Source organism: Geotrypetes seraphini, chromosome 4 (genome assembly GCF_902459505.1).
Source record: "Geotrypetes seraphini chromosome 4, aGeoSer1.1, whole genome shotgun sequence".
Lineage (NCBI taxonomy): Eukaryota > Metazoa > Chordata > Amphibia > Gymnophiona > Dermophiidae > Geotrypetes > Geotrypetes seraphini.
The window spans coordinates 286,377,135-286,404,719 of record NC_047087.1 but is presented as its reverse complement, the minus strand read 5'-3'; the positions used below and the strand labels follow the sequence as shown (position 1 = coordinate 286,404,719).

Sequence of the window (27,585 nt, the reverse complement as noted above, 5' to 3'; positions counted from 1 at the left end):
GGGGTACAAGATGAAATTTCAGGGGTACGACAGAATGGCTTGTGTTCCTTGGTGATGAGTCACAAGTCATCACTCAACAAGCTGCCAATGTGCCTTGAGCAGTGGCAGTAGGTGGTTGAGATATTACTTTTGTAGAGGGGGGGTGAATATTAATCAAAACATTTCCTAGGAATGTGAAGTATAGAAAAGGTTGGGAACCACTGCTTTAAGGTATATTGCCTCCAGAAACACATTTATCCACTCCTGAAGCACAAGATGAAGAGTCCTTATCAGAATTTCCATGTTATTCAGGTTGTTGTGCATGACAAATAAATAAGAGTGAATTTAAGAGGGTATGGGTTGTAAGATAATCACAAATATTTAAAGGAAAACATGATCTGTATATAGCATTCCTTACTGTCCGTCTTCTCTTCTTCACTATTTACCGGTAATTTAATTCATACTTTATCTGCACACCACTATACAAAGCCACTGAGGGATTCTGTTTGTGGGGTGAAGAGCACAAACTCATACTGTCATTTTAACACCATGCTACTTTTCAAGAATATACAACTGAAATAAATAATATATCTTACTTTTAAATGTATTTATTAGAACAAAGTGCAAAAACACAAACAATGACAAAAGTACAACATTGTCTTAGTATAATGGCACAATATAGAAACCCCCCTGCCCATCCCTCCTCTCTCCCCTACCAACACATCCCAAGATAGGCACAAAACATAATTTAACAGGATAAGGATCACGTATTCAAGAGGCGACTTCACGCAAGCGGTGGAAGGTCCCTCCAAAAGTGCTCCCAAATCAGATGAAAGCGATCGCCTGCACAAGAGTCAATGTCCACAAAATGTCTACGTTCTAAGGAGGCTTGTACAATCATTGCCGATCTCCACTGGCTGTAGGTCGGTGGCTCACGGGAAAGCCAGCTGGACAGGATTCTCCTTTTGCCCAGCAGCATGACTCGGGCAACAAACGTAAATAAAACATCTTAAACATTACCTGCATAATTCTGTTTTCATTTACAGGATAAATGTTACCAGAGAAACACACCTAACCGTAGCGCAGTTTTTAGCGCAGGCCGAGTCAGAGCTATTACCGCTGCAGCTGGCGCAAAAAACCACGCTACAGTAAAATAGGGGGATGTTTTGCCTCCAAAAACAAACAAACTGATTTTCAAATGATTTTAATAAAAAATTAGTATAGTTGGTAAAATAGAACACACTGGTTTTAAGAAAGGTTTGGACAATTTCCTGGAGGAAAAGTCCATAGTCTGTTATTGAGAAAGACAGGGGGAAGCCATTGCTTGCCCTGTATCAGTAGCATGGAATATTGCTACTCCTTGGGTTTTGGCCAGGTACTAGTCCACCATGCGAACAGGCTACTGGGCCTGATGGGCCATTGGTCTGACCCAGTAAGGCTATTCTTAAGTTCTCATTTGTTTACCATCAGAATAGCAGCAAATATTAGCAAAAGAATCAGCAGGTGCCAACCAGGAACTGGCTCAACAGGGCAGAAAGACACAAAACAACCCTACAAACTATCCAGTCTGCCCATCCAAATGACAGAAATAACCTGTTTCAACTTGTGTATTGTGGCTGCAAGAAGAGAGGCAACTATTACAATTTATTTTTATTTGTTTTGATTTAGCTCACAACTGTTTTCAATTGTAGTTCAAGGTGAATTACACTCAGGTACAGTATGTACTGTATATCCCTGTTGGGCTCACAATCAGTCTTTACTTGAGGCAATTGAGGATTAAGTGACTTGCCCAAGATCACAAGCAGCAGCAGAAGCAGCAATAAAATCTGAATTGTTTTTCCCTGGTTCTCAGCTCACTGCTTTAACTATTAGGCTACTCATCCACTCCAGCACAACACAGCCCTTTAGAACCCTAAAATATTCACATAATAAGAAAGAAACTGGAGAACCACACTCAATTAAGTGAACTTTGGCGCCAATAGAGCTACTGCCATCCAGAAAAAACTTATATGGGGTATAGGCAGGTCCCATTTGGCCCACTGTAACCAGATGCTTTCACCATATCTGTTCATAAACCTGTTCATAAAACTGGTGAATGTCTCTGTCTATTCTTCTGTATTCAATGTGATTAGATGTACATTTGATTATGAAAACATGTCTAAGATGATTAAAACCACCAACAAGCTAAGAAGTGCATAATTACAGTAGAATCTCAATTAACCAGTATTCAAACTACTGGCACTCTCAACCAACCGGCAAAAAAACCCAAAACAACCAACCATTGTCTTCCACGCTCCTAAGTCAACATCTAAAATGGTGATCCTGAGCCAATAATCTCCCCGCCTTCCTCCCTTCAGCCCCAGAGGCATCAGCTGTATCCACAAATCTCCCTCCCTCTAGCTTCTGAAGCATCATGGAAGCCACAAATCTCCCTCCATTCCTGAAGCAGCAGGCAGCCGGTCCTGACAACCCACTCCCTACCACTGTTCCCAACACAGTGGAGCTGGTTCTGACAACCACTTCCCTCCACGCTGTAGTGGCAGCAAACGAGCAGAGGAAGCGCCGGTAAAGGGCAGCTTCTGGCCAGCCCCGACAGGGCCTTTCCTCTGCCGCGTCACTTCTGACACAGCAGAGGAAAGGTCCTGCAAGGGCTGGCCAGAAGCTGCTTGTTTACCAGCACTTCTTCTGCTCACTGGCTGCCACTATAGCATTGGGCGAGCGTGAGGGAGGGACAGGCTCTGCTGTTTCAGGTAAGGGAGGGAGTGGGGGAGAAAGGGGAAGAGAGAAAGAAGGGAAGAAGATGCTGGACCTACAAGTGGGGATGTGGGGGGTATGATAAGAGTGAGGTGGGAAGGAACACCAATATTTTTACATTAACTCTCAAGTAACCAGAAACTAGTTATCCGGCATCCACCAATCCCCATGGGTGCCAGATAACCGAGATTCAACTACTGTATATCTAAATAGGTGGCAACAATCACTAGGATTGCTACTACCCTAGATTCTGCAATTCTGGTCACTGCATTAAAAAAATGGCAAAATTAGAAAAGGTTCAGATGCAAAAGGCAACCAAAATTATGGGACTGACAACTACAGTCTGAGAAAAAAAGACTAGAGGTATGAGTTCTTCAGGTTGGAGAAAACAAAGCTGAGAGGTGATATCAGAGGTCTCTAAAACCCTGAGACCCAGATGCACAAAGCTTCAACACCATGGTAAAAAAAAATCATGGTGGGAGCAATTTTTTGACCAGGTGATGCTCACAGCACAATAGCATGCAAATTATATGTATGCTATTTGTGCAGAGCAGCACTAGGAAAAGGAGGAGAAACTGTGCCTGGCACTTGCTCAGAAGAGCAAGTGCTAGGTATAGCTCCTCCCCCCCATCCTTCATGTTAGCTAAATTTTGTCCTGCAGCTGAGCCAGCAGTCCCTTGCTCTCCCTGCCGGCTCAGCTGCAGGGGAAGATCTGATCAGCTGAGCCACAGGAGTCCCCCAAAGCTGCTGCTCAGCTGTTCAGGGCTTCCCCTGCCGCTCAGCTTTTCGCAGAGCTGCCCTATAAGCATTTCCCCCAAAAGATACAAAATGAGCACAAACCTTCCTTACCAGGCCAGAGTCCTGCCATCTACCGTGCCTCGAGTTCAGCGGTAGTATAGGCAAGGACCCAAACACTCCGTTAAAACACAACCTTCCCTTTTCTCCCAGTGTGCCATCATGCTTTCACTCAACCCTTGCAATGCCTCAACTGAGTTTGGAGACATGTAAAGCGGAGTTAAATAGATCTCTCCTATCCGCGATTGGCCTGTTACAGTTGGGGGCAGAGCTGGGTCCGTTGAGTACGTTGCCAGGGCTGTGCTGTTTGTTGTGACGTGATGGCAAGGAAGGATGAGAAGCTCCGACCCAGACGGTGTGAATGTGAGAAGAGTGTGCCGCAGGAGTGCAGAGCTGCAGACTTCTTTTTTTTTTTAATGGGCTCAGCTGTTGTGCGTGTGTAACACATGCACAACAGTTGCACCCATTAAAATCATGCTTCACTACAGCTATCATTAACTCCGGAGCTGCCAGCAATTAATGACTCTAAACAGGGGGAGGGGTTCCCTTTTGTGCATCACAAGGAGAGCTCTTTAGAATACTAATGAGCTCCTTGTGATGCATTTGCATAGAGTTCTCTGTGGCTGCTACGGAGATCGGTAGCAGCCACAGCGAACCCTTTTGAGCATCTTTAGGAGAGTTTCCATGCCAGTAAGACTGCTTTAACGAATCTTACTGGCACGGAAACTTTTTGTGCATTGGGGCCTGAGTGGAATGGGTAAACTTGAATCAATTGTTTACTTTTTCAACAAGTACAAAGACTCGGGGACAAACCATGAAATTACAAAACAGTACAATGAAAATAAAATCTGCAAAAATAATTTTCCAATTAATGATAAGCTTGGGAACTCATTGATGGAGGATGTGGTAAAAAAGATTGACAAATTCCTGAAAGGAAAAAAAAAAATCCACAAACTACTGTATTATTAATGTAAATCTTAGGAAAGTCACTGCTTATCCCTAGAGCTATCATGGAATTTTGCTACTTTTTGGGATCCTGACAGTTACTTGTGACCTGGATTGGACACTGTTGGAAAAGGGATTCTGGAATAGATGAACCATAAGAATTGCTAGATTGTATTTTGTGGTCTTAGAGAATGACATGGGGACAAATTTGTCCCCATACCCACGGGATCTTAATTTCCCGTCGCATTCCTGCAAGCTCTGTCTTCATCCGTGCAAGCCTTAAACATTTTAAAATCATAAGTGTTGGAGGCTTGTGTAGTTAAGGCAGAGCTTGCAGGAATGGGAAAGAGACAAAATTTGCAGGGACAGGACAGGGACAAATTTGTTTAGCATTCCTTTTCTTATCTGAGTTGCTTAAACAAATGTTTGCTTATAAATTGTCTTGAATTTATAAATAAAATAAAAGAATTGCCACATTGGATCAGATCTGGATCAGATCTATGTTCTTATTCTCAAGATATAAAATCTATCTACCTTGAAAGTGCTCCATGGCCAGAGAAAAACAACAGCAGGTTCCCCAAGTTAATTGGCCTGCCTGAAAACTGCCCTTACCATCTTCTATACATCATAACAGGACCACATCTAGGTAATCTCAGAGGTATGTGTAGGTCAGGAAGGGGTATGAGGAAAACATTTCACAAGTATATCATCTATTTATCTTGGTGGCTAGTACAAAGGAGTAGACAAGACATATATAGCCATTTTAATATGCATACCTTTAACTGTGAAGAGATGCTGCTACTTGTGTTTCCATTTTCAAACTAAAATATTTAGAAGTTGCCCCAATGTGCTCTGCTAAAAGGATATCAGAATGCTAGAGAGGCTGTAGCACCGTTTTGATGTGCATTTATTATGCTGGGTAAGGGGAAACGTATACAAATAAGGGAAAAGATATTAAAGGAGAAGCTGTATCAATCAAGTTGGAGTGGGGGGGGGGTTCACATTATGCACAGTTATTACTCACCATTAAGAACTAACCCCACCAACCAACCAAAAAAAGGGATTAAGAAGGGAGGAAAAAAGGAGTACAGTGCCTGCAAAATATCTAAACCGTACTAACACGAGATTCCCGAATCTGATCGCCTGTAGAAAGTATTTTCAAGTGCAAGAGCAAGCAAGCCAAGGAAAGCAAAGATATTGTGAACACTTTCCCTACTTCTCCAGAAAGTTGTTCTCTATGGTTACAAATACTTGTACAAAACTAAAGAAATAATAAGAGAGGAAGAAGTGATTCTTGACACCAGAGTAGACACCACCAAAATTAAGCAGCAAGAATGAAACGCGGCTTTCATTTCCGAAGGCAAAGCATGCAATTTAATTTCTCCTCCTTTTCAGCTACTAGTCAGAGGATCCAAGCTAACCCAAGCACTCCTTTTGTCTGCAAACCTCATAAAACCGCGGTAGGCAAGTTCCGAGGCGCTCGGCTTCCGAGCTCGAGTCCAGTCACTTCGTCCCCTTTCTGTCATAAATCGTACAAAGGAACCCAGCAACTTCATTGCAGCTTTTCTCCCAAGATCCCTTCCTGCCCCGGATTCTTCGTTTTCCTCCTCAGTCAGTCTTTCATTTTATCATAGCACACAAACTATTCCTCTTCCAACAAAAAAGTACTCACGCCATTTATTACCCTTAAACAGGAGACTTGTGCCACACTAAAGTCTGCGTTCAATTCTTTCTTTTGCCCATTGTTTTCATCGGGTCAGAGATCTCCAGATCTGGCTTTTTCAGTGCGAAAACACATGCAATCTCTGGAACTGGAACCTCCTCCTCAGCGGCTTTCTATTTGTCCTTTTCCCCGTTTACGACAAAAACATTCACTTTTCTGCACACAGACATAAAAAAGCACTCACCTGGGGAAGAAGTCTCGGGGGTCTTGAATTCGTAATAGCAGTACCCCAAAGATTAAAAAAAATGTTCAAAAGCCGCAAAATTTAAAACATTGCTCCTCTCTCTGCTGCCAGGCGAAGAAAAAGTTGCAGTGTAAATTGCATACATATAAATGAGCGCTGAGGGGGGGGAAAAAAAAAGAAAAGAAAGACACCGACAGAGATAACTGGGTCTGAAAGAGAGGACTGAAAATAAAAAGGCGGTGCAACTGAGTGTCAGCAGAGGCCTAGCAGAGCTGATAACAGCCTGAGGGGGGGAAGAGGAAGGCAGGAAGGTGGAAGAAGCCCTTTCTTTGTTTGCAAGGTGCTCCCCGAACAATGGCTGCTGCTGCTGCTGCTCTACCTCTCCTTTGGCAGGGGGTAGCAGCGGTGACCGAGCGCTGGGAAGCTCTCACTTCTCAGCAGCCCTGGTACGGGCACAGCACCGCCCTCCGGCTTCAGACAGTGAGAGAAAGAGAGGCCCAGCAGCCGCCTCAGGAGGTGGCCCTTCCTCGCTGCTCGCCCAGCTCCTGGGCTACTCTTCTTGCCTGAAGGGGGAGGGGCCAGCAGCAGCTCACAGGCTGAGGAGGAAGAGAAGAAATAAAGAAATAAAAAAAGAGAGAGAGTATGAAAGGAAAGCGAAATAAATGTATCTCCCTTGTCCCTTCCTACTCTCTGCACTCAAAGCTGCCGGGAAGTAAACGTTAGGATGGTTTGGGAACGGTGCGGGATGTTCGGTGGAAGCATAAAGTTGGTTTTGTTTTAATTCCCAGTTTAAAAAAAAAAAAATAACCAACCAAACACCAACCCACAGGAAAAAGAGCGACAGATCGTGGCGCGCGCGAGGGGGGCCGGCGCTGTGAGGCTCCTCCCCTCTGGCCTCGGTCTGCAAATTCTCAGCATGTGCAGCGTGCTAGGAGGAGCCTGCCTGGCCGAATACAATAATGCAGTAGATATTCTGGTTTTAGCCCCACCTTTAGAGCGGGACTACCCGGTAAAGCTTTTAAACCATGATTCGTGGCAATGATTTGAAATTAGAATATATCTGAATTCTGAAACAAATCAGACTTGCTTTTACAACGATATAGGTGTCATATAAAGTGTAAATACACCCTCTCTCCCCTTCCTTTGTAGTTATCCCAATCCACCATACCAAGAATTTTTGTTCCCATTAAGAAAAGTAGAAGAAAAAACCCCAACCCTACTGTGCTTTAGGATGGAAGAAGAAAAACCATAAGACAGGCAGGTACAGAAAAGTTCTAACAGGACAAAAGCCCCCCCCCCCCCCCCAAGGAGTACAAATGCTTCTTTATCCACTGCACATATCCCAAACAGCCCATAATGGTGTACAAAAGCCCAAATACAAAGCACTCAGAATAAACACAATAAAAACAAGCACTTAACATAAATCATTAGCACATGTATAAAAAAAAAAAGCAAGATGATCAAAATAAGCAGCCAAGATGGACATCATCCATTAAAAAGAATGTATATTCAACCTTTATACACCCGTGGACCAGCAGAAATAAAAAAATTATTTTGTGGACCAGTACACTACTAGGACTAAAATTTAAAACCCCCATTTCCACCCCATCTCCGCGAGCTCAGTCACCTCAGTAACTATAGAAAAATAGACAACTATAGTGCAAAATATAGACAGCAGATATAAATTCTCAAAACTGACACATTTTGATCACTAACTTGAAAATAAAATCATTTTTCCTACCTTTGCTGTCTGGTGATTTCATGAGTTTCTGGTTGCGTTTCCTTCTGTCTGTGTATCCTTTCATTTCTTTCTTTCTGCACTCAGGCCCAACAATTGTCCCTTTCTATTCCCTCCCATGTCCTTAGTGCCCCCAATGCCTCCTTCCCATGTCCTTAGTGCCCCCAATGCCTCCTTCCCATGTCCTTAGTGCCCCTTCCTATGTCTTTAGTGCCCCCAGTGCCTCCTTCCCATGTCCTTAGTGCCCCCAGTGCCTCCTTCCTATGTCCTTCTCACTGCCTTCCACACTTTGTCCCACCCCCGAAGCCAGCCTATCTACCTCTCTTCCTCCCTCCCTCCCTGTCCAAAGCCAGCCTGCTTGCCTGACTTCCTCCTTCCCTCCTTGCCGGCAAAAAAAAGCCTCCCTCCTTCCTTTCACCTGCTCTCACCGCCCTACTGCGGCTGCTAAACCTGACAGGAAATCTTCTTTCCGACGTCAATTCTGACGTCAGAGAGGATGTTCCGGGCCAGCCAATCGCTGCCTGGCTGGCCCAGAACATACTCTCCGACGTCAGAATTGACGTCGGAAAGAAGATTTCCTGTCAAGTTTAGCAGCAGCAGCAGCAACATTGCTGGGCCTCCGCGGACCGGCAGAAATTTCCTGCGGACCGGGGGTTGAAGAACAGTGTACTAGACTAAAAGAAGAGAGCATATTGGTCCAGTCTCATAGTGAATTTTCATTGGTTCAGCTGGGGCACAATGGATCAATCACAAAAGACCTCAGAGTCCCTAAAGTCATTTGTGATTGGCCTATTATGCTGCAGCAGAACCAATATAAACTATTCAGGAAGTTTGGTGTCAGGGGGGTCCCTCTGCTGAGCTAATCACAGCAAGGGTATTTTCTCCCAATCAGCTGAGCTGGCAGGACTCTCTGAAGCCGTAGCTTGCCATGATCAGCTGATGGCAAGGGATGCCTGACACAAATAGGTGGCTGAGCGCCTATGGTTGCGATCAGGCTAAGGCGCAATTCTCTAACCAGCGCTGGTGACATGGGTGCCAGTTAAGAGAATCGGTGGGTTAGGCGTCTGTTCATTAGGGCAGAAGCGATTCTGCATAGGACGCCAGTACCCAATTTTCAGCCACTTCTTAGGCGGCCACTGAGACCGGCGTCCTACACAGAATCAGCCCCTTACAATCTATTCAAGACAAACAGGATCAGTAAGAGATTAGGGCAAGGGTGCCCACACTTTTTTGGCTTGCGAGCTACTTTTAAAATGACCAAGTCAAAATGATCTACCAACAATAAAATTTTAAAAAACACAAAGCATACTGTACGCAGAAAAAATGTTAATTATCATTTATATTCAGGGGTTTTCACTGAGGTCAAGGCAGACGACTTTAAAATATGCAATATCACCTCAGTAACAACTATACAAAAATAGACAAACATACCCCCCTCCCCTTTTACAAAACCACAATAGCATTTTATAGCGCAGGGAGCTGCACTGAATGCCCCGCACATTGATTGGCTGGCCCAGAACTTTCTCTCCGTCAAAAATGACGTTGGGGGGGAAGGCTTGTGGGCCCGGCGCTTGTGCAGTGGCTGCATAGGCCTGGTTTTGCGGCATTGGGGAAGCAGGGAAAATGCAAAGGCAACACGAGTCGATCGTGGAGACCGGGATGGGCTCCACAATCGACTCGCATTGCCCTTGTAATCTCCTGGTCGATCGTGATCAACCTTTTGGGCACCCCTGGATTATGGAGTTATTATAGGAATGATTAAAATAACTTGGGTATTGAACAAGTGAAGAAGAGGTTAGAGTTAAAAGCAGCTTCAAAAAGGTGGACTTTAAGCCCGGATTTGAATTGGGCCAGAGAAGAAGAATGACATACTGGTTCAAAAAGCCTATTCAAGGTGTACAGCACAGCCAGATGGAAGGAATACCTTCAAAACTGAACACAATACTCCAAGTGTAGCTCACCAGTGACTTGTACAGGGGCATCGCTCAGTAAATCTTGAATACCATCCTTCTGGCCATGACCATCACTTGTTGCATTGTTTCATCTCTTTAAGATCCTCGGATACCATCATCCCAAGGTCCTTTTTCTGAGCTGTGCTTACTAAACTCTCACATCCTATCTTGCACGTCTCCTTTGGATTTTTGCACCCCAACTGCATCACTCTGCACTTCATTGCATTAAATTGTAACTGCCAGACCTTTGACCATTCTTCTGATTTTGTGGAGATCTCTATTCATGATTTCTTTGTGTCATCTGCATAAAAGGCAAACTTTTCCTTCTAACCTTTCAGAAGTGTGTCTCACATATATATTAGACAGAATCAGCCCCAGTACTGGCCCCTTAGGCACTCCACTACTCACGTTCCTTTCCTCCGAGTAAATTCCATCTACTACCACTCTCTGTCACCTATCAGTCAGTCAACCAGTTTCCAATCTAGTTCACCACTTTGTGTCCTAAGTTCAGCCCTCTCGTTTATTCAGGAGTCTTCTGTGTTGTACCGTATCAAAGGCTTTGCTGAAATCCAAGTAAATTACATCTAGCTCACGTCCTTTATCCAATCTTTGATCACCCAGTCAGAGAAATCAATTAGATTTGTTTGGCAGGACTTTCCCTTTAGTAAAGCCATGTTGCCTCAGATCTTGAAACCCTTCAGACTCTAGAAAGTTAACTATCTTTTCCTTCAGCAGTAACACCATTATTTATTCTACCACTGACATTAGGCTTATCAGCCTGTAGTTTACCACTTCTTCCCTGGGAGGGGCCTTAAGCATCCTGGGATACACAGGGAGGAGCCTAAGGCCCTGATTACACCATGAAGGAGAAGGCCCACCATTTTGGAGTGGCGGGCCTGCAAGCAGGAGGTACTGGGCATCCCTCCTGCTGTCTTCTTTCTGTATACGTATGGGGCTGGTTCGGGGACTGTAGGGGGTGGTTCAGGGGATGCCAGGGGGAGCATCCGGTGGCAGGAGGGAGTGGGCATCCCTCCTGCCAATTCTTTTTAAAATAGGGGGAGGGGGTCCTGCGAGGGGAGGGGGGGTCGGTCAGTTTGGTGGGGGCAGGAGGGAGTGAGCATCCCTGCTGCTGATTTTTATTTAAGTGCACGAGAGGGGAGGTCGATTCGGCTTGGCAGGGGGAGGAGTCACAGAGGCAAGAGTGAGCAGGCATCCCTCCTGCCTCTATTTTTGCTCTGGGGGTTGTCATGGAGGCCGTCATGGGGGGGGGGGCATGGGCACTTGACTTTATGAGACAGATATTGTGCAACTGTGCTACCACTGTGGCCGGCACTACAAACCACGCTACGATTTTGTAAAAAGGGGGGGAGGGGGGTTAATGTGTCTTTCATGGTACTTTTTACTTTTGTATTAAATAAAATACATGTATTTTTACTTTTAATTAAGTACTTTGACCAAGTACATTGAAGAATTCTGACACAAACCCAGGGACTTATCCTGGACTTTTCAACAAGGTCAAAACTTACGCTGACTTTTACAAAGCTGCTGTAGAGGTTTCAACCGCAGGCCGGAGAGGTAAATGCTCTGATGCTCATAGAATTCCTATGAGCATCAAATATTTACCTCGCCAGCCCACAGAAGAAAACTCTACCATGGCTTTGTAAAAGGAGCCCTTAGAGCACTCATGCAACATAGAGAAACACCAAAGAGAGCTATTGACACACTAAAGCACTGGTCTCAAACTCATGGCCCATGGGCCACATGCAGCCCGCCAGATACTATTTTGAAGCCCTCAGTATGTTACCATTGTAATCTGGAACGTTGCCCGCCTCACTGCTGTAACCTCACGCAAGCGCTTTCCTGCGTCTGTACGCAATTGTGAGATGGAATGAAGAGGACAATCGCGTACAAACACAGGAAAGCACTTACGTGAGGTTACAGCAGTGAGGCAGGCAATGTTCCAGAACGTAAGGTAACCATTGGAGGCAGTGCAGCTTGTGCGTGTGTACGTAATCTCATGAACTCTCGCAAAATTCAGCACCTCTCCTGGCGGTGACTGCTTGATGTAAGATGGCAGTTGTGTCCGGTGCTAGAGGAGGTGAGAGCTGAAGGCGGTTACCACCAGACACTTAAGGCACAAATTTTCAAGGCACAAGTCGGATATTGATTCTCCCCTCTATAAAAAAAAAAACAACCTAGAAGACTACACCAAAATCTTGTCTCTTGCAGTTAATACTTTAGATTAGAATCTAAATCACAATTTTGCATGAGGTAAAACTCTTTATAGTTTAAAAATCTTTCCTTAATTGCTTCTGATAATTTCCGCTATACACAGCTGAAAGAAGTGCAACATGCAGAAAGTGAAAAACTATCTGAACTTCACTTTCTGCATGTTGCACTGCTTTCAGCTGCTTTCAGAAGCAATTGAGGAAAGATTTATAAACTATAGCGAGTTTTGCCTCATGCAAAGTTATCATTCCTTTAGTAAGACTTTAACTATTTTTTTCTGTGGCCCTCCAAGTACCTACAAATCCAAAATGTAGCCCTGCAAAGGGTTTGAGTTTGAGACCGCTGCATAAAGGGATAAGAGCACAGATACCCTGTGTCTCACTAGGAAATAAGAAGACACATACCTTTGATCCAAAGATACGCAGACTCACTAAGAAGGAAAGAATTAGAGTAGCAGAAAAAGGGAATAAAACCAAAGGTACCATCACCAGGAATATTTTGCAGTGTACAATCCGGGAGCCAGAAAATATAAAATTAGCATTATTATTTATCTATCTGGACTTTTCTATATTGTGTGTCAAAAATGTTCAAAACAAAAACATTACAAGAAACAAAACAGATACTCCTCTAAAAAAAACACTATCACCACTTATGGAGAAAGTCAGTGGATTTTAGTACATGTTTTCTAACGTAAGCTTTACATTTTTTTCTAGCAGTTCATAAGATCTTTAAGGTCCCTCACTTTTCCATATAGACAATTCTATAAAATCAATGCCACGCATGAGAAGGCATGCTTGCTTGACTCAGTTAATAATACACCTCCTTCCCTCCTTAACATACCCTAGTCAGCAGAATGCAAACATCTCCCCAGTGTATGTCTATACAATGCCCTAAGTCCTCCTAAAACAGTGGTTCTCAACCCTGTCCTGGGGACCCCCCAGCCAGTCGGGTTTTCAAGATATCCCTAATGAATATGCATGAGAGAGATTTGCTTATAATAGAAGTGACAGGTATGCAAATCTCTCTCATGCATATTCTAGAGCCATTCTATTCATAATTATAAACCCAGTTCTCTGTTCTATGGGTAACCAGTGGCCTTCTCTCAACACCTGGACAATATTATCACTCCATTCAGTGCCTGTAATCACCCTAGCTACCACAGTCTTGCATAAACTGCAACTTCTCCAATTAATGCTAAAGCAAGCCTATGTAGAGCACTGACAATAGTCAAGCCCAAAATGTAATCTATGCATATCGCAAATCACTAAAACTGACAATTCAAAATAAGGGTGCAAATATCAAATATTCCATAAATGAAATTTATATTTCTTTATGTACCACTCCCATTTGTTTCCCAAAAGTAAGGGTGGTATCCAGTAACACCCCCAGTACTTTAATCTCCTCCTTTGGAGTCAGGATCTGCGCTTCCTACTAAATCTTGTGATAGCTTGTACAAATTTTTGCTCTATGCAGCCACAGAAAATCTGTCTTTGTATGACTGAGCTTTAAGTTATTCTTCATCAACCAGTGTTGCATAATAATAATAATATTTATGACCCATTTTATCTCTAAGTTCAAGGTTCAGACCAGGATAATACCCTTAAGGGATTGATGACACTATATCAGGATTAATATTGATAAAAACTGTGAATAAAATTGCAATAAAATTTTCCTAAACAAATGTGATTTCAGACATTTCCAGAACTGAAGATAGGAGGAACTGTAAGGATTCTAGGCATGGTCAGGGAGGCTTACAGAACATAAATGGATATCCTGCAGTAGAACTCCAGACTTTGGCTGACCGATAGTATATTAAGGAATTTTCAAGAACATTCTTATATTTTAGACCTTTCACAGATGGGAAACATAATAACAATCGGCATTTTGAGGGTAATTATAAAAACCTAGTAATATAAATAAAAATGATTAGAAGGCCATACTTGAACAGCTTAAGTTTTAAAAACAAAACAGCAAACATTAAATAGTATCCAAGCCCTCAGTGGTTGCCAAAGAAGCTCAACCAGCAGTGGCAAACTATGGTCAGACTTTGATTTACCAAGTATCAATGGAGCAGCTGAGTCTTGGATTAGTTAGATTCTGTTCATTGGTTTCAAAGAGATACCCGAGTAAAGAGAATTGTAATAATCCGGCTGAGAGAGAGAGAGAGCTAACAGCTGGACAAGCACTCTTAAAATGATATCTAAGAAAATATGAATGAACCAAACACAGTTGTTAAAGCTGAAAAAATATTTTTATCACATTATTGATCTAGGGTGCCATATTTAAGGAAGAATCCAACAACATCCCAAGAATTCTAGAGATCAACTCTTATCAGGGCTCTGGATTTTGAGTCAGATTCAATTTTGGGGCTGTTTTAGGGTATGTTTTATTTTTTTTAGAATATATGTTCTTTGATGTGGCCAAACAGGTTGAAAAGGTGACAGCCTCTGTTTAAGACTCTGGTGTGACCTCATTTAGAATATTGTATACAATTCTGGAAGCCGCACCTTCAAAAAGATATAAAAAGATGGAGTCAGTCCTGAAGAAGGCTCCTAAAATGGTGTGTGGTCTTCGTGACAAGGCGTATGGGGACAGACTTAAAGATCTCAATCTGTATACTTTGGAGGAAAGGCGGGAGAGGAGAGATATGATAGAGACGTTTAAATTTCTACGTAATATAAATGTGCATGAGTCGAGTCTGTTTCATCTGAAAGGAAACTCTGCAATGAGAATAATTAAAGGAAATACTTTTTTTACAGAAAGGGTGGTAGATGCGTGGAACAGTCTCCCAAAAGAGGTGGTGGAAACAGAGACTGTGTCTGAATTCAAGAGGGCCTGGGATAGGCACGTGGGATCTTGGAGAGAGAAAGAGATAATGGTTACTGCGGGTGAGCAGACTGGATGGGCCATTTGGCCTTTATCTGCCGTCATGTTTCTATAAGATCATTAGAAGGCCTACTTAACTTCAGGAAGGCAATAAAAACTCACCTTTTCTCCTGACCCTCTATGAGAGTGCACCAATCAAATTCCCCAAACCTTCTGACAAATTGCCCAACCCTCCACTGTCTCAAATCTAAAATGCTATGTGCTTCATTCTCTGTCTGACCACGCCATGTTTTCTCATACAATGTTCTTCTACTCTCTACTATTTGCCATCTTTGTCCTACTATACTATACACCATATTTACCATATGGGTATTATCTTTGCTACACTCTCTAAAGCCTTATCTCTGTATTCTACTTACCATGTACTCGATGACCCTACTTTGTGACTATTACTTTTGACTTTCTCCCTTTCTCTGATTTTCTCTTTAACTTACCTACATGTATTCGATGACTTTCATTGTAATTATTTTGCTGATTGTCCAGCTCTTATTGTAAACCACCTCGAACTACTATGGCTTTGGCAGTATATAAGAATAAAATTATTATTATTATTATTACCACCACAGTTCAATATCTCATGCCACGCCTACCACACAGTGTTCCACGTCTTCTATTCTGTTTCATCACCCACTGTTGCCTTACCAATTTTGCCAAGTCGTATCATACTATTTTTCACCATTCCACGTCATATTATGTTTTACCATGCTTTGTTAACTATGTTTTGCCATCCCTAGCAGACGTTTGCCATGCAATCGCCTACCACACTATGTCCGGGAGGGTGGTGCAGGGGTGGGAACTGTAGCCTCAGCACCCTGGGATTGTGGGTTCCGACATGCGCTGCTCCTTGTGACCCTGGGCAGGTAACTTGGTCCCCTAATGCCACAGGTATATTAGATAGTTTGTGAGCCTGAGACAGACAAGGAAACATACTTGAATAAATTAATGTAAGCTGCCCTGGGAGAACGGTATAGAAAATGTAATAAATAAATAAAAAGCCAACATGAATTTAGTCAAGGGAAATCTTACCTCACCTACTGCATTTCTTTGAAGGAGTGAATGAACATGTGGATAAAAGGTGTGTATTTGGATTTTCAAAAGGCATTTGACAAAGTAAGAACATAAGAATTGCCACACTGGGACAGACCGAAGGTCCATCAAGCCCAGTATCCTGTTTCCAACAGTGGCCAACCCAGATCCCAAATACTAAAGCAGATTTTATGCCGCTTATCCTAGGAATAAGCAGTGGATTTCCCCAAGTATTCTCAATAATGGCCTTTGGACTTTTCTTTTAGGAAATTATCCAAGCCTTTTTTAAAACCCGCTAAGCTAACTGAATTCAGCACATTCTCCGGCAACGAATTCCAGAGCTTAATTATATGTTATGTGAAGAAATATTTTCTTCGGTTTGGTTTAAATCTTCTACTTAGTAGCTTCATCGCATGCCCCCTAGTCCTAGTATTTCTGGAGAGTGAACAAGCCATTCACATCTTCCCTTTCCACTCCACTCAGTATTTTATAGACTTCTATTATATCACCCATGAGCTCTCTCTTCTCCAAGCTGAAGAGCCCTAGCTACTTTAGCCTCTCCTCAAAGGGAAGTCGTCCCAAACCTTTTATCATTTTCATTGTCTTTCTCTGTACCTTTTCTAATTCCAGGTGCCTGAACATTTGGGGAGTCAATCCAGGTTTAGCCGGCTCTCCTGACTCCCCCATCTATCTCCTCCCCAGCCCGGCTGTGATTGAATCTTTGGGCAGCCAGCAGCAGCAACGAAGTGAACTTGCTTCCATCGGCCTGCCCCAGTAGCTGCCTCTCTGCAGCAACTTCCTGTTCCAACATAGGCGGGGCTTCCAGAGTAAGCCGGTGGTAACAGGTTCACCTCATTACTGCTGCTGGCTGCCCAAAGATTAAATCACAGTGGCTGGGAAGAGGTAGATGAGGAAGTCAGGAGCTAGAGAGGTTCTGAGGGGAAGCAGCATCAAAAGAGGGAGGGGAGGGGGATGGAAAAAAGCATGAATGAAGGGAGGGAGAAACAGCACGGAGGGAGGGAAGGAGAGAGGAGGGCTGGAGAAACAGCATGGAGGAAAGGAGACAGGAGGGCTGGAGAAACAGCATGAAGGGAAAGAGGGCTGGGGAAGCATTATGGAAAGGAGAGAGTGCTAGAAAAAAGAACGGAGTAAGGTAGTGCTGGATGGGAGGGGAGCGACAGAAACAGCAGAAGAGGAGATTGGAAGGAGAGAGGGTAGGGTTACCATATAGCTCCAGAAAAAAGAGGGCAGATTGAGATATCCTGGTTTTACCCCCACTGAAAGCAATGGAAAGTAAGGAGAACAGATTGAGGCATCTAGGTTTTACTTCCATTTAAAGCAATGGAAGTAAAACCCAGATGTCTCAATCCATCCTCCTTTTTCTGGAGCCTTACAGTAACCCTATTGTGGGGGTGGAAGGTTGGAGGAAGGGGGAGAGAGAAGCACTAAAAGTGTACAGAGGATGGGAAGGGGGACCAAGGAAATGAGTGGAGTGTGGGTGGGGATATGGGTGGGGTGTGGGCAGGGCTGTGGGTAGAGTGTGGAGTGTGGGCAGGGTCATATGTCCTCTTTGTTGTCTTCACAAATATGGTAACCCTAGCCATAGCAATAACCCAAGGGTGGCAGCATTGTGACCCAATGCACAGTCAATGTAGCTCTGTATTGCCTGCCACTATGCTGCATTACAACCTCACTAGCATCAAGTTCCACTGATGACCTTGGAAGATCAATGGGATGCACTGCTTTGGAGGTTTTAATGCAGAACAATTACAGGCAACATCGTCTCTCTCATTCATATGTGGATCTCCTGAAAATCTGAGTGGCTAAGTGTGTCCAGAGGACTGGGTTGGGAATCGCTGCTTGAGGATGATGTCAGAATATGAATGATTGATCTATAGGCCAATAACCAGTTGGTGTATTTTTCTAGTATTTGTCTCAGCTTTCCCCTTTTTTTTCTGGTATAGGCAGAGCCTTAGGAAGGTCTGAATAGCAGACGGATGGTTTTGCTTTGACAGAGAATGTAAGAGAAATGATCATGTGATGATATCCTGGCAGGATGAAAGCAGCAAATGTACAGACTACAGAACAGACATTAGAAGATGATGCAGGGCAATTGATTTTATTCTTGAAAAGCAACTCTTGATCTGTGTACGCTGAGAAATCATACCACTGTTGCATTATTGACAGGGGGGGGGAATCACAATGAGAGAGGGCATATAGAATTGAACAGAGCTATACTGTAACAGCAGGCATGGAGGCCAAAGTAAATATATTTGGGTTTGATGCTTCTTTAAAGATTATTATTATTAGTTCTTCTATACCACTTGCAAGCCCCATATCTATCAAAACGGAGAACATTCAGGCATAGGTGTGATGGCAACCAGCATCACTGCGCCATGCACTCCCTCGCACTCTTCCGCATCATGTACTACATCATGTATCTCTTCCCCATCAATTGCCCCCCTCCCCCTGTACCTCTTCAAAATCTTCAGTGGCAGCAAGGCTGTTGCATGGGCCTTAGCTCTTACTTCCTGGTCGGGCAACCAGGACGTGACGTCAGGAGAGCTGAGGCCTGCATGAGCAGCAGCTAAAAGATACTGCTCACTGCCGCCAAAGATTTTGAAGAAATGGGTGGATGGAGATGGGGAGAGTTGCTGGTGCCACCGTCAAGGCGGCGCCCAGGGCAGTCCATCCCCTCCTTGCTACTCCATTGCATTCAGATGCGCAGGACCACAAGGATAGTTGAGCTCAGTATTTTCTTTGGGGAGGGTAGAGAGATAATCCAAAAGGGGGGTAGCCAAAGTTTGGGGGTGAGGGTGTTAGAGGAGGGGCTCTGCTGCTCTGGAATTGGAGGGAGTTTTGGCCAGGACCCACATAAGACCCAGTGGCCAGCACCTAAACAGTTAAAACTCAGATTCAATGCAGGTGCCTGAACATGTCTTGGCATTAAACTTCTGGGACGGAATATCGGCCAGTAAGATTTATTTATTTATTTTAAAATTTTCTATACCGTTTACAACCTAAACTGTTTACAAATTGTAACATACATAAATTTCACAGATTATAGAATTAGGGAGCAATCCATTATTTTTTAAATATATTCATGAGTAAATCATTGCATTTATACGTTTTATCATTTATATTCTGGGCCGTTTTCAATGAGGTCAAGGCAGATGACTCTATGCAACTATACAACTATACAAAAATAGACATATATACCCCCCTCTCTTTTTACTATACCGCGATAGCAGTTTTTAGCATAGGTTGCTGCGCTGAATGCCCTGCGCTGCTCTCGACGCTCATAGGCTCTCTGTGCTAAAAAAACGCTATTGCGGTTTAGTAAAAGGAGGCCATAGTGCAAAATATAGACAGCAGATATAAATTCTCAAATGGACACATTTTGATCACTAAATTGAAAATAAAATCATTTTTCCTACCTTTGTTGTCTGGTGATTTCATGAGTCTCTGGTTGCACTTTCTTCTTCTGACTGTGCATCCACTATTTCTTCCCTTCTTTCAGCCTACTGTATGCTTCCTCTCCTCCAGACCTCATTCCCTCACCCAATTTTTTCTTCCTCTCTCTCTCTGCCCCTCCCCTTTCTTTCTTTCTTTCTCCCTGCCCACCCCCTTTCTTTCTGTCTTCCTGCCTGCCCCTTTCTTTCTTTGTCTCCCTGCCTGCCCCCAAAACACTACCATCGGGGAACAGACCCCCAAACCACCGCCACCCCAAGCTCTACCTGCTTCCCAACGCAGAAGCACCAGGCCGACCAGCCTTCCTCTCCCCAACATCAGAATTGACATTGGGGAGAGGAAGGCTGGTCGGCTCGTAGCTTCTGCATCCTGTTTACGGCGTCGGGATGCAGGTAGAATGCGAAGGCAACACGAGTCTATCATGGAGCCAGGATGGGCTCCGCGATCAACTCGCATTGCCTTCGCAATCTACTGGTCAATCGCGATCGACTCTTTGGGCACCCCTGCTCTAGGGTGTCTCTTTCTTTCCCCTCTGCTTTTTCCTGGATCAGGGTGTCTCTCCCCTCTGTTTCTTCCGTCCGCATACAATTCAAACTCCTCTTACTGACCTACAAGTGTACCCACTCTGCAGCCCTCAACATCTCTCATCTCTCCTTACACCCCATCCCAGGAACTCCTTTCCTCAGGTAAATCTCTTGTCTGTACCCTTCTCCTCTACTGCGAACTACTGACTCTGCCACTTCTGCATTGCTGTGCTGTATGTCTGGAATAACCTGCCTGAATCAGTATGCCACACTCCATCTCTGGTGGTTTTCAAATCCAGGCTCAAAGCCCACTTTTTCAAAGTTCTGTTTAAGTCCTAACACTTTCAACTTGTAGCCACTGGGGTTCCAAGGAACAGGACAACAGTGCCCTGTGTAGCCACAGCATACACTGAACCTAGGTGCACTACTCAAAAGGGAGTTAGCCCTGCAGGGTTTAAACAAAAACAAAACACAGACCACAATGTTCTCACTGCAAGCAATCCAATGCAGTTTTAATGTCAGAATGTGCCCAAAGCAATTCAATGCATTCAGATGCAGCAAAACAAAAAGGAAAAATCCTGAGAAGCTCTTAGGATTTCCCTGCAAAAAGGAAAATTTTATTTTTCTAAACAGTTCTTTTCCAGAGTTCTTTACTCCAAGCCTGCCTAATGCAGACGCCAGGTAAGTCTTTATAAGATTTAACTACCTGTACTCACTGAAGCCTCCAGCTAAACAAAAGAACAGCGCTGGGGTCAGGAGAATTACCTTAGGTTTGCTTTACCTTGTAGCTCAATAAACAGCTCGAAAATGTCCACCCTGATAGTGGCAAACCTCTCTCTCTTAAGACAATCCCAGTTCATTAACTAGTCCAGGCTGCAAGGTAAAAACCAACCTCAGCAGTCATCACACAGCATTGCCCAAATCATAAAGACAAAACAGTTCTTTCCTTCAGGTCACTAACTAGTGCCCCATCCCCTACAAAGTCCAAAAACAACTGGGATTTTGAAACACAGGGAACTGTTTCTACAAACAGTCCAGTTCAGGAAGCCTATAAAGAAAGTAATATCCTCAAACGAAAAAAACAGCAGCAAAACATGGATATTCCAGAGTCCCAAACTCAGAGAACCCACATACAGCAATGTTCTCAGTATTGCTTTGTCACCACACTTCCGTCCACTCTTTCTGGCTCTTGACACAGACCTGCAGGAATCAGAACTTCCTCCACTTCCATCCGTTCCTCTGGAGAAGTTGCTGCCCAAGCCATAGAGGAGCCAGTCTCCTCTACCTCCATAGGGCCTGGGTCATTACCCTGCTTTGACCTGGAAACCTCTTCAGGGGAGAGAGGCTTGTTTCTCCTCCCTAACCTCTCTAAAAGCCTAGACGAGTCTGCAGGCTTTTAAGGGGGAAAGCCACGCTCTAACCTGCCTGAGCTTGTTCTTGGGCTCCCCTGGTGGACACTGGGAAAATTACCTGGCTTGTTCCAACCAGGATTTAAAACTGGTGTTTCTAGCACTACTATGAAAAGTGTAGTGACTGGGTAGGTTTTCCCTGTCCTCCCATTCAGAGTCAGTAATCTCCTCAATCTGGTCTATCTGATCTTGTGGTTTGGGGGTTCTGTGAATCCCATTTTGGGTCTTCCTGCCAGGTACCATGGCAGGCTCCAAGTCTGACTGGTCACAACACTATATCTGTTTCTCATTCCCTCTGAAGCCCCCCCCCCTACAGTCTCTACCTCTTCATCCCTTTATGTCCCTTCATAAGCACCATATATTGAACCATCCAATGTCACAATTTAGATGGTAAGCTCTTTCGAGCAGAGACTGTCCCTTGAGTATTTAATGTACAGCATTGTGTGCATCTGGTAGTGCTATAGAAATAAGAAATAGTAGCAGTAGGGTTGATGCCTCTAAAATAATCGGCATGAATGAGGCACATGGACAATCCCTGGACCTAGCCACCTACCTCACCCAACACAACTGATAGCCCCAATTAGTAAACATGCTGGGAGTAATTTTATAAATTGCCCACCTTAGTGAACATCTACATGTTACCTCTCAGTACACAGACTCTGCCAGATCTTCAAAGCAAAAGTCACATGTACTTTCATTTTGAAAATTACTTATTTATTTATTTAATTTTCTATACCATTCTCCCAAGGGAGCTTGGAACTGTTTACATTAATTTATTCAAGTACTCAAGCATTTTTTCCTGTCTGTCACAATCTATCTGATGTATCTGGGGCAATAGGGGGATTAAGTGACAAGCCCAGGGTCACAAGGAGCAGCGTGGGTTTGAACCCACACCCTCAGGGTGCTGAGACTGTAGCTTTAACCACTGCGCCACTCTAGAAATCAAAATGTAGCAAAAATGAGCCAAGTATAGGACAATCAAGCCATTGTGCTCTTAGGCATTGGTGGAATGAGGCATTATGATGTCACAATACCAGCTCTGGTTATCAGAGGCTGAAACTTTTCACACTATTTATTTATTTAATTTTCTATACTATTCTCCCAGGAAAGCTCAGAATGGTTTACATTAATTTATTCAGGAACTCAAGCATTTTTCCCTGTCTGTCACAATCTATCTAACGTACCTGGGGCAATGGGGGATTAAGTGACTTGCCCAGGTTCACAAGGAGCAGCGTGGGTTTGAACCCACAACCTCAGGGTGCTGAGGCTGTTGCTCTAACCACTGTGCCACACTCTCCCCTACTTCAGGAAAACTATGCACACATATTTACACCTACTATTTGATACACGTCATTTTTCCCAATTCAAACTATGCACATATTTTAAAAAATTCAGAAGTATGTGTGTGTAGGTGTAAAGCCCCTCCACAGTTCGACCTGTGCTACTGCCTTCTTTGCCCAGGGTAAAAGTTACATGCACATAGTCTGTACAAATAAATTATTTGGTTAAGAAATGCTTCTTTAGTCTTTGTATGTTAAAAAGAATTAGGGATCCTTTTACAAAGCCGCGCTAGCAGTTTTAACGCACGCACCGGATTAGTGCGTGCTAGCCGGAAATCTACCACCTGCTCCAAAGGAGGCAGTAGCGGCTAACGCATGCGGCAATTTAGTGCACGCTATTCCGCGCATTAAGGCCCTAGTGCGGCTTTGTAAAAGGAGTCCTTAGAGCCTTCTTTCATCAACATTTTTCTGTCTTGGTTCAGTCTGTCATACTTGCTCGGCTGGACTACTGCAATTCAGTCTATTTGGGACTAACCAAGGGTAATCTGCAAAGACTACAACTGATACAAAATACCATGGCTAAATTGATTTTCGGGAAAAGAAAGTTCGATCATGTATCCCCATTGTTGGAAAAGCTTCAATGGCTTCCTGTTTACCTCAGGATTCAATTTAAATGTACATGTATTTTATTAAGATCGTGTTTGGTATTTTTTTTAACTTTGGTTCCATAATCTTGGAATACTCATAGATCAGGCTTTGCGAGGATTACACAAAAACTTAAACTCTCATTTCCCTCACCTTGGAGCATAAGATATATTGGTAATCTGGAGAACTCTTATATTTTCAAACTAACAGAGATTTGGAATGGTATTCCATTGATGATAAAAGGATTAGATTATTTTCAGTCGTTTTGTAAAATCTTAAAAACTTTGCTGCTTTCAAAACAGTTAACAAATCAGTGCTGTTAAGTCAGGGATGTCAAACTCAGTCACATTAAGGGGCCAAAATCCAAAATAAAGGCTAAGTCTCGGGCCAGACCCTGCCCAATCTCTGCCCCAGATCCTGCCTTCATAATAGTACTAATTATAACACCGTTTTTTTCCATTCATTTTTCATATATACATACACAATATAATCTTATTAACAACACATAATGGTTAACCATAAAATTAAACTACACAAAGTATATTGTATGCTTCTAAACATTCATTCCTACCAGAACACAGATAACCCCTAAGCAAAACTAGACCACCACCTCTCAAATCTGCTGACCACGATGCCCAACTACAAAATATTCAGGAAAGAACTAAAAACCATACTATTCATGAAATTTGTCAAATGATCTAACCAAACCGTATCGACTATTCCCAGATCCCGACGCATACTATAGCTATCAACCTTGTAATCTCCCTGGGAATGCCCAGGCTAATTTCTTGTTGTAGAACTGAAAGGTATTGGTGGGATAGAAGACATCAATGTCATGTAAATACGGGACCAAAAACTAAAAGTACTAATATATACAAACAAAACCCTAACATTCAAGACTCTGCTTGTAGTACAACCTCAGAGAAATAGAAACAAATGCATTTCTTCCTGAACAGTGCAAAATATAGACAGCAGATGTAATTTCTGAAAATTGACACAATCCAATCACTAGATTGAAAATAAAATCATTCCCCATACCTTTGTTGTTTCCCTCCCTCCATGCTGTGCCTCCCTCCAGCGGGTGTCTTACCTTCTGGCCGGCTCCTGCCTGGCTATTTTATGTGGCCCACGCTGCAGTGCAGCGTTTTAATTGCCGCCCCCAGTGTTATCGTCTGGCCGGCTCCTTCCTCCTCACTGCCGCAGTGTGTACAAAGCCGCAGGTGGCGGTTCCACACGCGTCCCGCACCTCATTCGGAAGCATTCCCTTTGACGTTGCAACTTCAGAGAGAAGGCTTCCAGTTCAGGCGCAGGACAAGTTTCAAGTTTATTGGCTTTTAATATACCGACCATCAGCAAGTATCTGGCCGGTTTACAATAAAAAATTTGAAGGAAAAATAAACAGATAGTTTAAAAATAATCAAAGTGTACACAGAGGACATTAACTAAACAAACTTGAAGGTGAGGGAAAATGGGAAGGATGGGGGGAAAGTTACATGTTAAAAGAAGAAAGGAGAAAGAGGGAAGAGGGTAAAACAAATAGGGTGGGATCGCTTTATAAAAGCGGTTGGTTAAATATAAAAAGGAAGAAAAAAGATGAAGAATGGAGAGAAGGAAAGAAGGAAAAAAAAGAAACTATATGTATTTAAAGGAAAATCTAAATACAGGAAAAAGCATCGCTAAATAAGAAGGTCTTCAAACACGTAGGAGCTGCCGCCCGCAGCTTTGTGCACACTGCAGCAGTGGTGAGGAGGGAGCCGGCCAGAAGATAACACTGGGGGTGACAATAAAAACAGTGCATCGCACCGCAGGCTGCATAAAATGGCCAGGCGGGCCTTGAGTTTGATACCTGTGTGTTAAGTAGTCTCTTTTAACGCCAATGATTTTCTGGCTTACAATAAACAAACAAATACAGAAAAATGTAATTTAACTAATGATTGTTTTTTGGGATTTTTTTTTGTTTAAATCTTTATTAGTTTTCAAAGCTAATACAAAGTGCCATAAATTATACAGACATTAATAACAAAATAAACACTTAAATTCCATTAACAACAATTCAGAAGATAAATATCTCTCCCCTCCCCTCCATCAATTTAACCAAGAAATAATCCAAAAAGATATCCCCCCCACCCACCCTCTCCATCCTGAAATGTATTAAAATAAATAAATAAATAAATAAAAATTTAAACAAAGATAACTATGTTGAATTAACAAAGGATGTCAACAGCCCCAAACCAATTTAAATAATTTGCTATTCCCTAATATATCTGCATTCATCTTTTCGTATTTGTACCCTAAACATAAACTGGCCCACCAAAATGGAAAGTTGAGGCGGTTGCAATTTTTCCAATTGCGGGTTATCATTTGCTTAGCGATCCCTGTCGTAATCAAGAAGAGCCTGCCTTTGTAGCGATCCATGGGAGGCTCGATATGCAGCAATGTTCTACATATAATTGCCTCATACGTCAAAGGGATTGTTGTTTCCAGTATGAGGTTAATCTGTCCCCATATTGACTTCCAGAAGTATCAAAGGACAATAGAACAACAGATGATCCAGTGTCCCAATGTCTAAGTGACAGTGCCAGCATCTATTAGATTTAAAACTGTCTAACTTATGTAACCTAACAGGGGTCCAAAAAGTAACAGAAAAAAACATGTTTGTCTCATAGATGCCGACGCTGTACATCTCATCCTCCAAGTCCAAACTCGTGGCCATCGAGATGCAGAAATATACTGCTTTACTTCAATGTTCCAAATGTCTCTAAGACCATTTTTTTGTTTCTTATTCAAAAATTCAGAAATTAATTTATACCACCGGGCAGCCTGATGCCCCAGCAAATCTGTCTGGAAGCATAGGACCTGCAAGCTATAATGATTTTTGAGATTCTGCCAATCAGGGAACCCGCTCTGAATGGCCTGCTTCAACTGCAACCACCTGTAAGTTTGAGTTTTGATTGACTTTTTTTCATTCTGAGTGACACTGAGGTCTTTTTCTCCACTTTTAGTGGCTATGCTGAGTCTCCCTCCCAGGTTTTCTCGTACTGAATGTAGTAAACACTTATTGGGATATTTTTGAAAAATTACCATTACATTAGATATACTGTATTCACCACCTGAGACTCTCGTACAGTATTTCAGCATATCCCCTTTTGCGTTTGGCATTACTGAACTTAAAAAACAGCTCAAATCACACACTAAATAAACAAACCAAAATCTCATTGTAATCCTATTTTCAGCTTCACTCCATCAATGCTGTAATACTTCCTGTACTTTTGAAACTGTTCAAAATATTAAACTAGTTGTTCTCCAAAATAACATCAGAACACTGTTAAGTACTTACTAGAACTAGAATGGAAATATGGGCTACGGTTTAGTCAGGGCCGGATTTTCCTATAGGCTAACTAGGCTTCAGCCTAGGGCCTCAAGATCAAGAGGGGCCTATATTCAAATTGTTAGCAAAATTAAAATTACACTATTCTAAAAACAGTGAACACTAAAACACTGAACCGAAAATAAGGAGAAATTCTATGCTTCGGGATCGGAAACAGCTCCGGCCGCAATGGGGCGCCGACTTGGCTTCTCCCTTTCTTTTTCTCGCCCAGGGAGGAGGATCGGGGAGGGAAAGACGTCAGTTCAGAAACAACTGGGCAAAGCACAGCCCCGCGGGGAGAGAGGCAAAACGTGGATCCGTCAGGGCAGGGCGGCCCAGACTGGCATCGGGGGAGGGGGGGAGGTTTCAGTAGAAGGGGGATGGGAGGCAGGCGGGCATCGGAGGGGGATGAGGTGAGGAAGGACGCACTGGGGGCACTATGGACATAGGAAGGGGCAATGTTGTGTGTTATGTTTGATTAGTTATTGTTACAAGTACTATATATAGTGCTGAGAATAAATGTCCAAATAAGTGTTCTCGACTTTTTTTTATTTGTTATCCGTGTCACATTTTTTATAAAGGTTAGTACCAATAACAACATGTTTCATTTAACATATTGATATATATCACAGTAATGATGTAATTTACAAACTTAAAAATGGGAGGTGAAAAGGCCTC

General features: G+C 43.1%; 1 protein-coding gene across 9 annotated transcripts in view; it reads right to left on the bottom strand.

The window, feature by feature from the left end:
* LDB1 (LIM domain binding 1) overlaps positions 1 to 27,585 on the bottom strand; it is a 297,290-nt gene that overhangs the window by 143,613 nt on the left and 126,092 nt on the right. For 6 of the 9 annotated variants that reach the window (XM_033940977.1, XM_033940978.1, XM_033940985.1 and 3 more), the window contains exon 1: positions 21,407 to 21,512. The exons of 1 other annotated variant lie outside the window; for it this stretch is intronic. In XM_033940977.1, coding sequence (XP_033796868.1) covers positions 21,407 to 21,497 — 91 coding nt within the window. In that variant the 5' untranslated portion in view covers positions 21,498 to 21,512. Of the gene's footprint in view, positions 1 to 6,157; positions 6,177 to 6,380; positions 7,152 to 21,406; positions 21,513 to 27,585 lie in introns of those variants that run through there. 2 more of the 9 variants (XM_033940980.1, XM_033940982.1) reach the window with 2 other exon arrangements.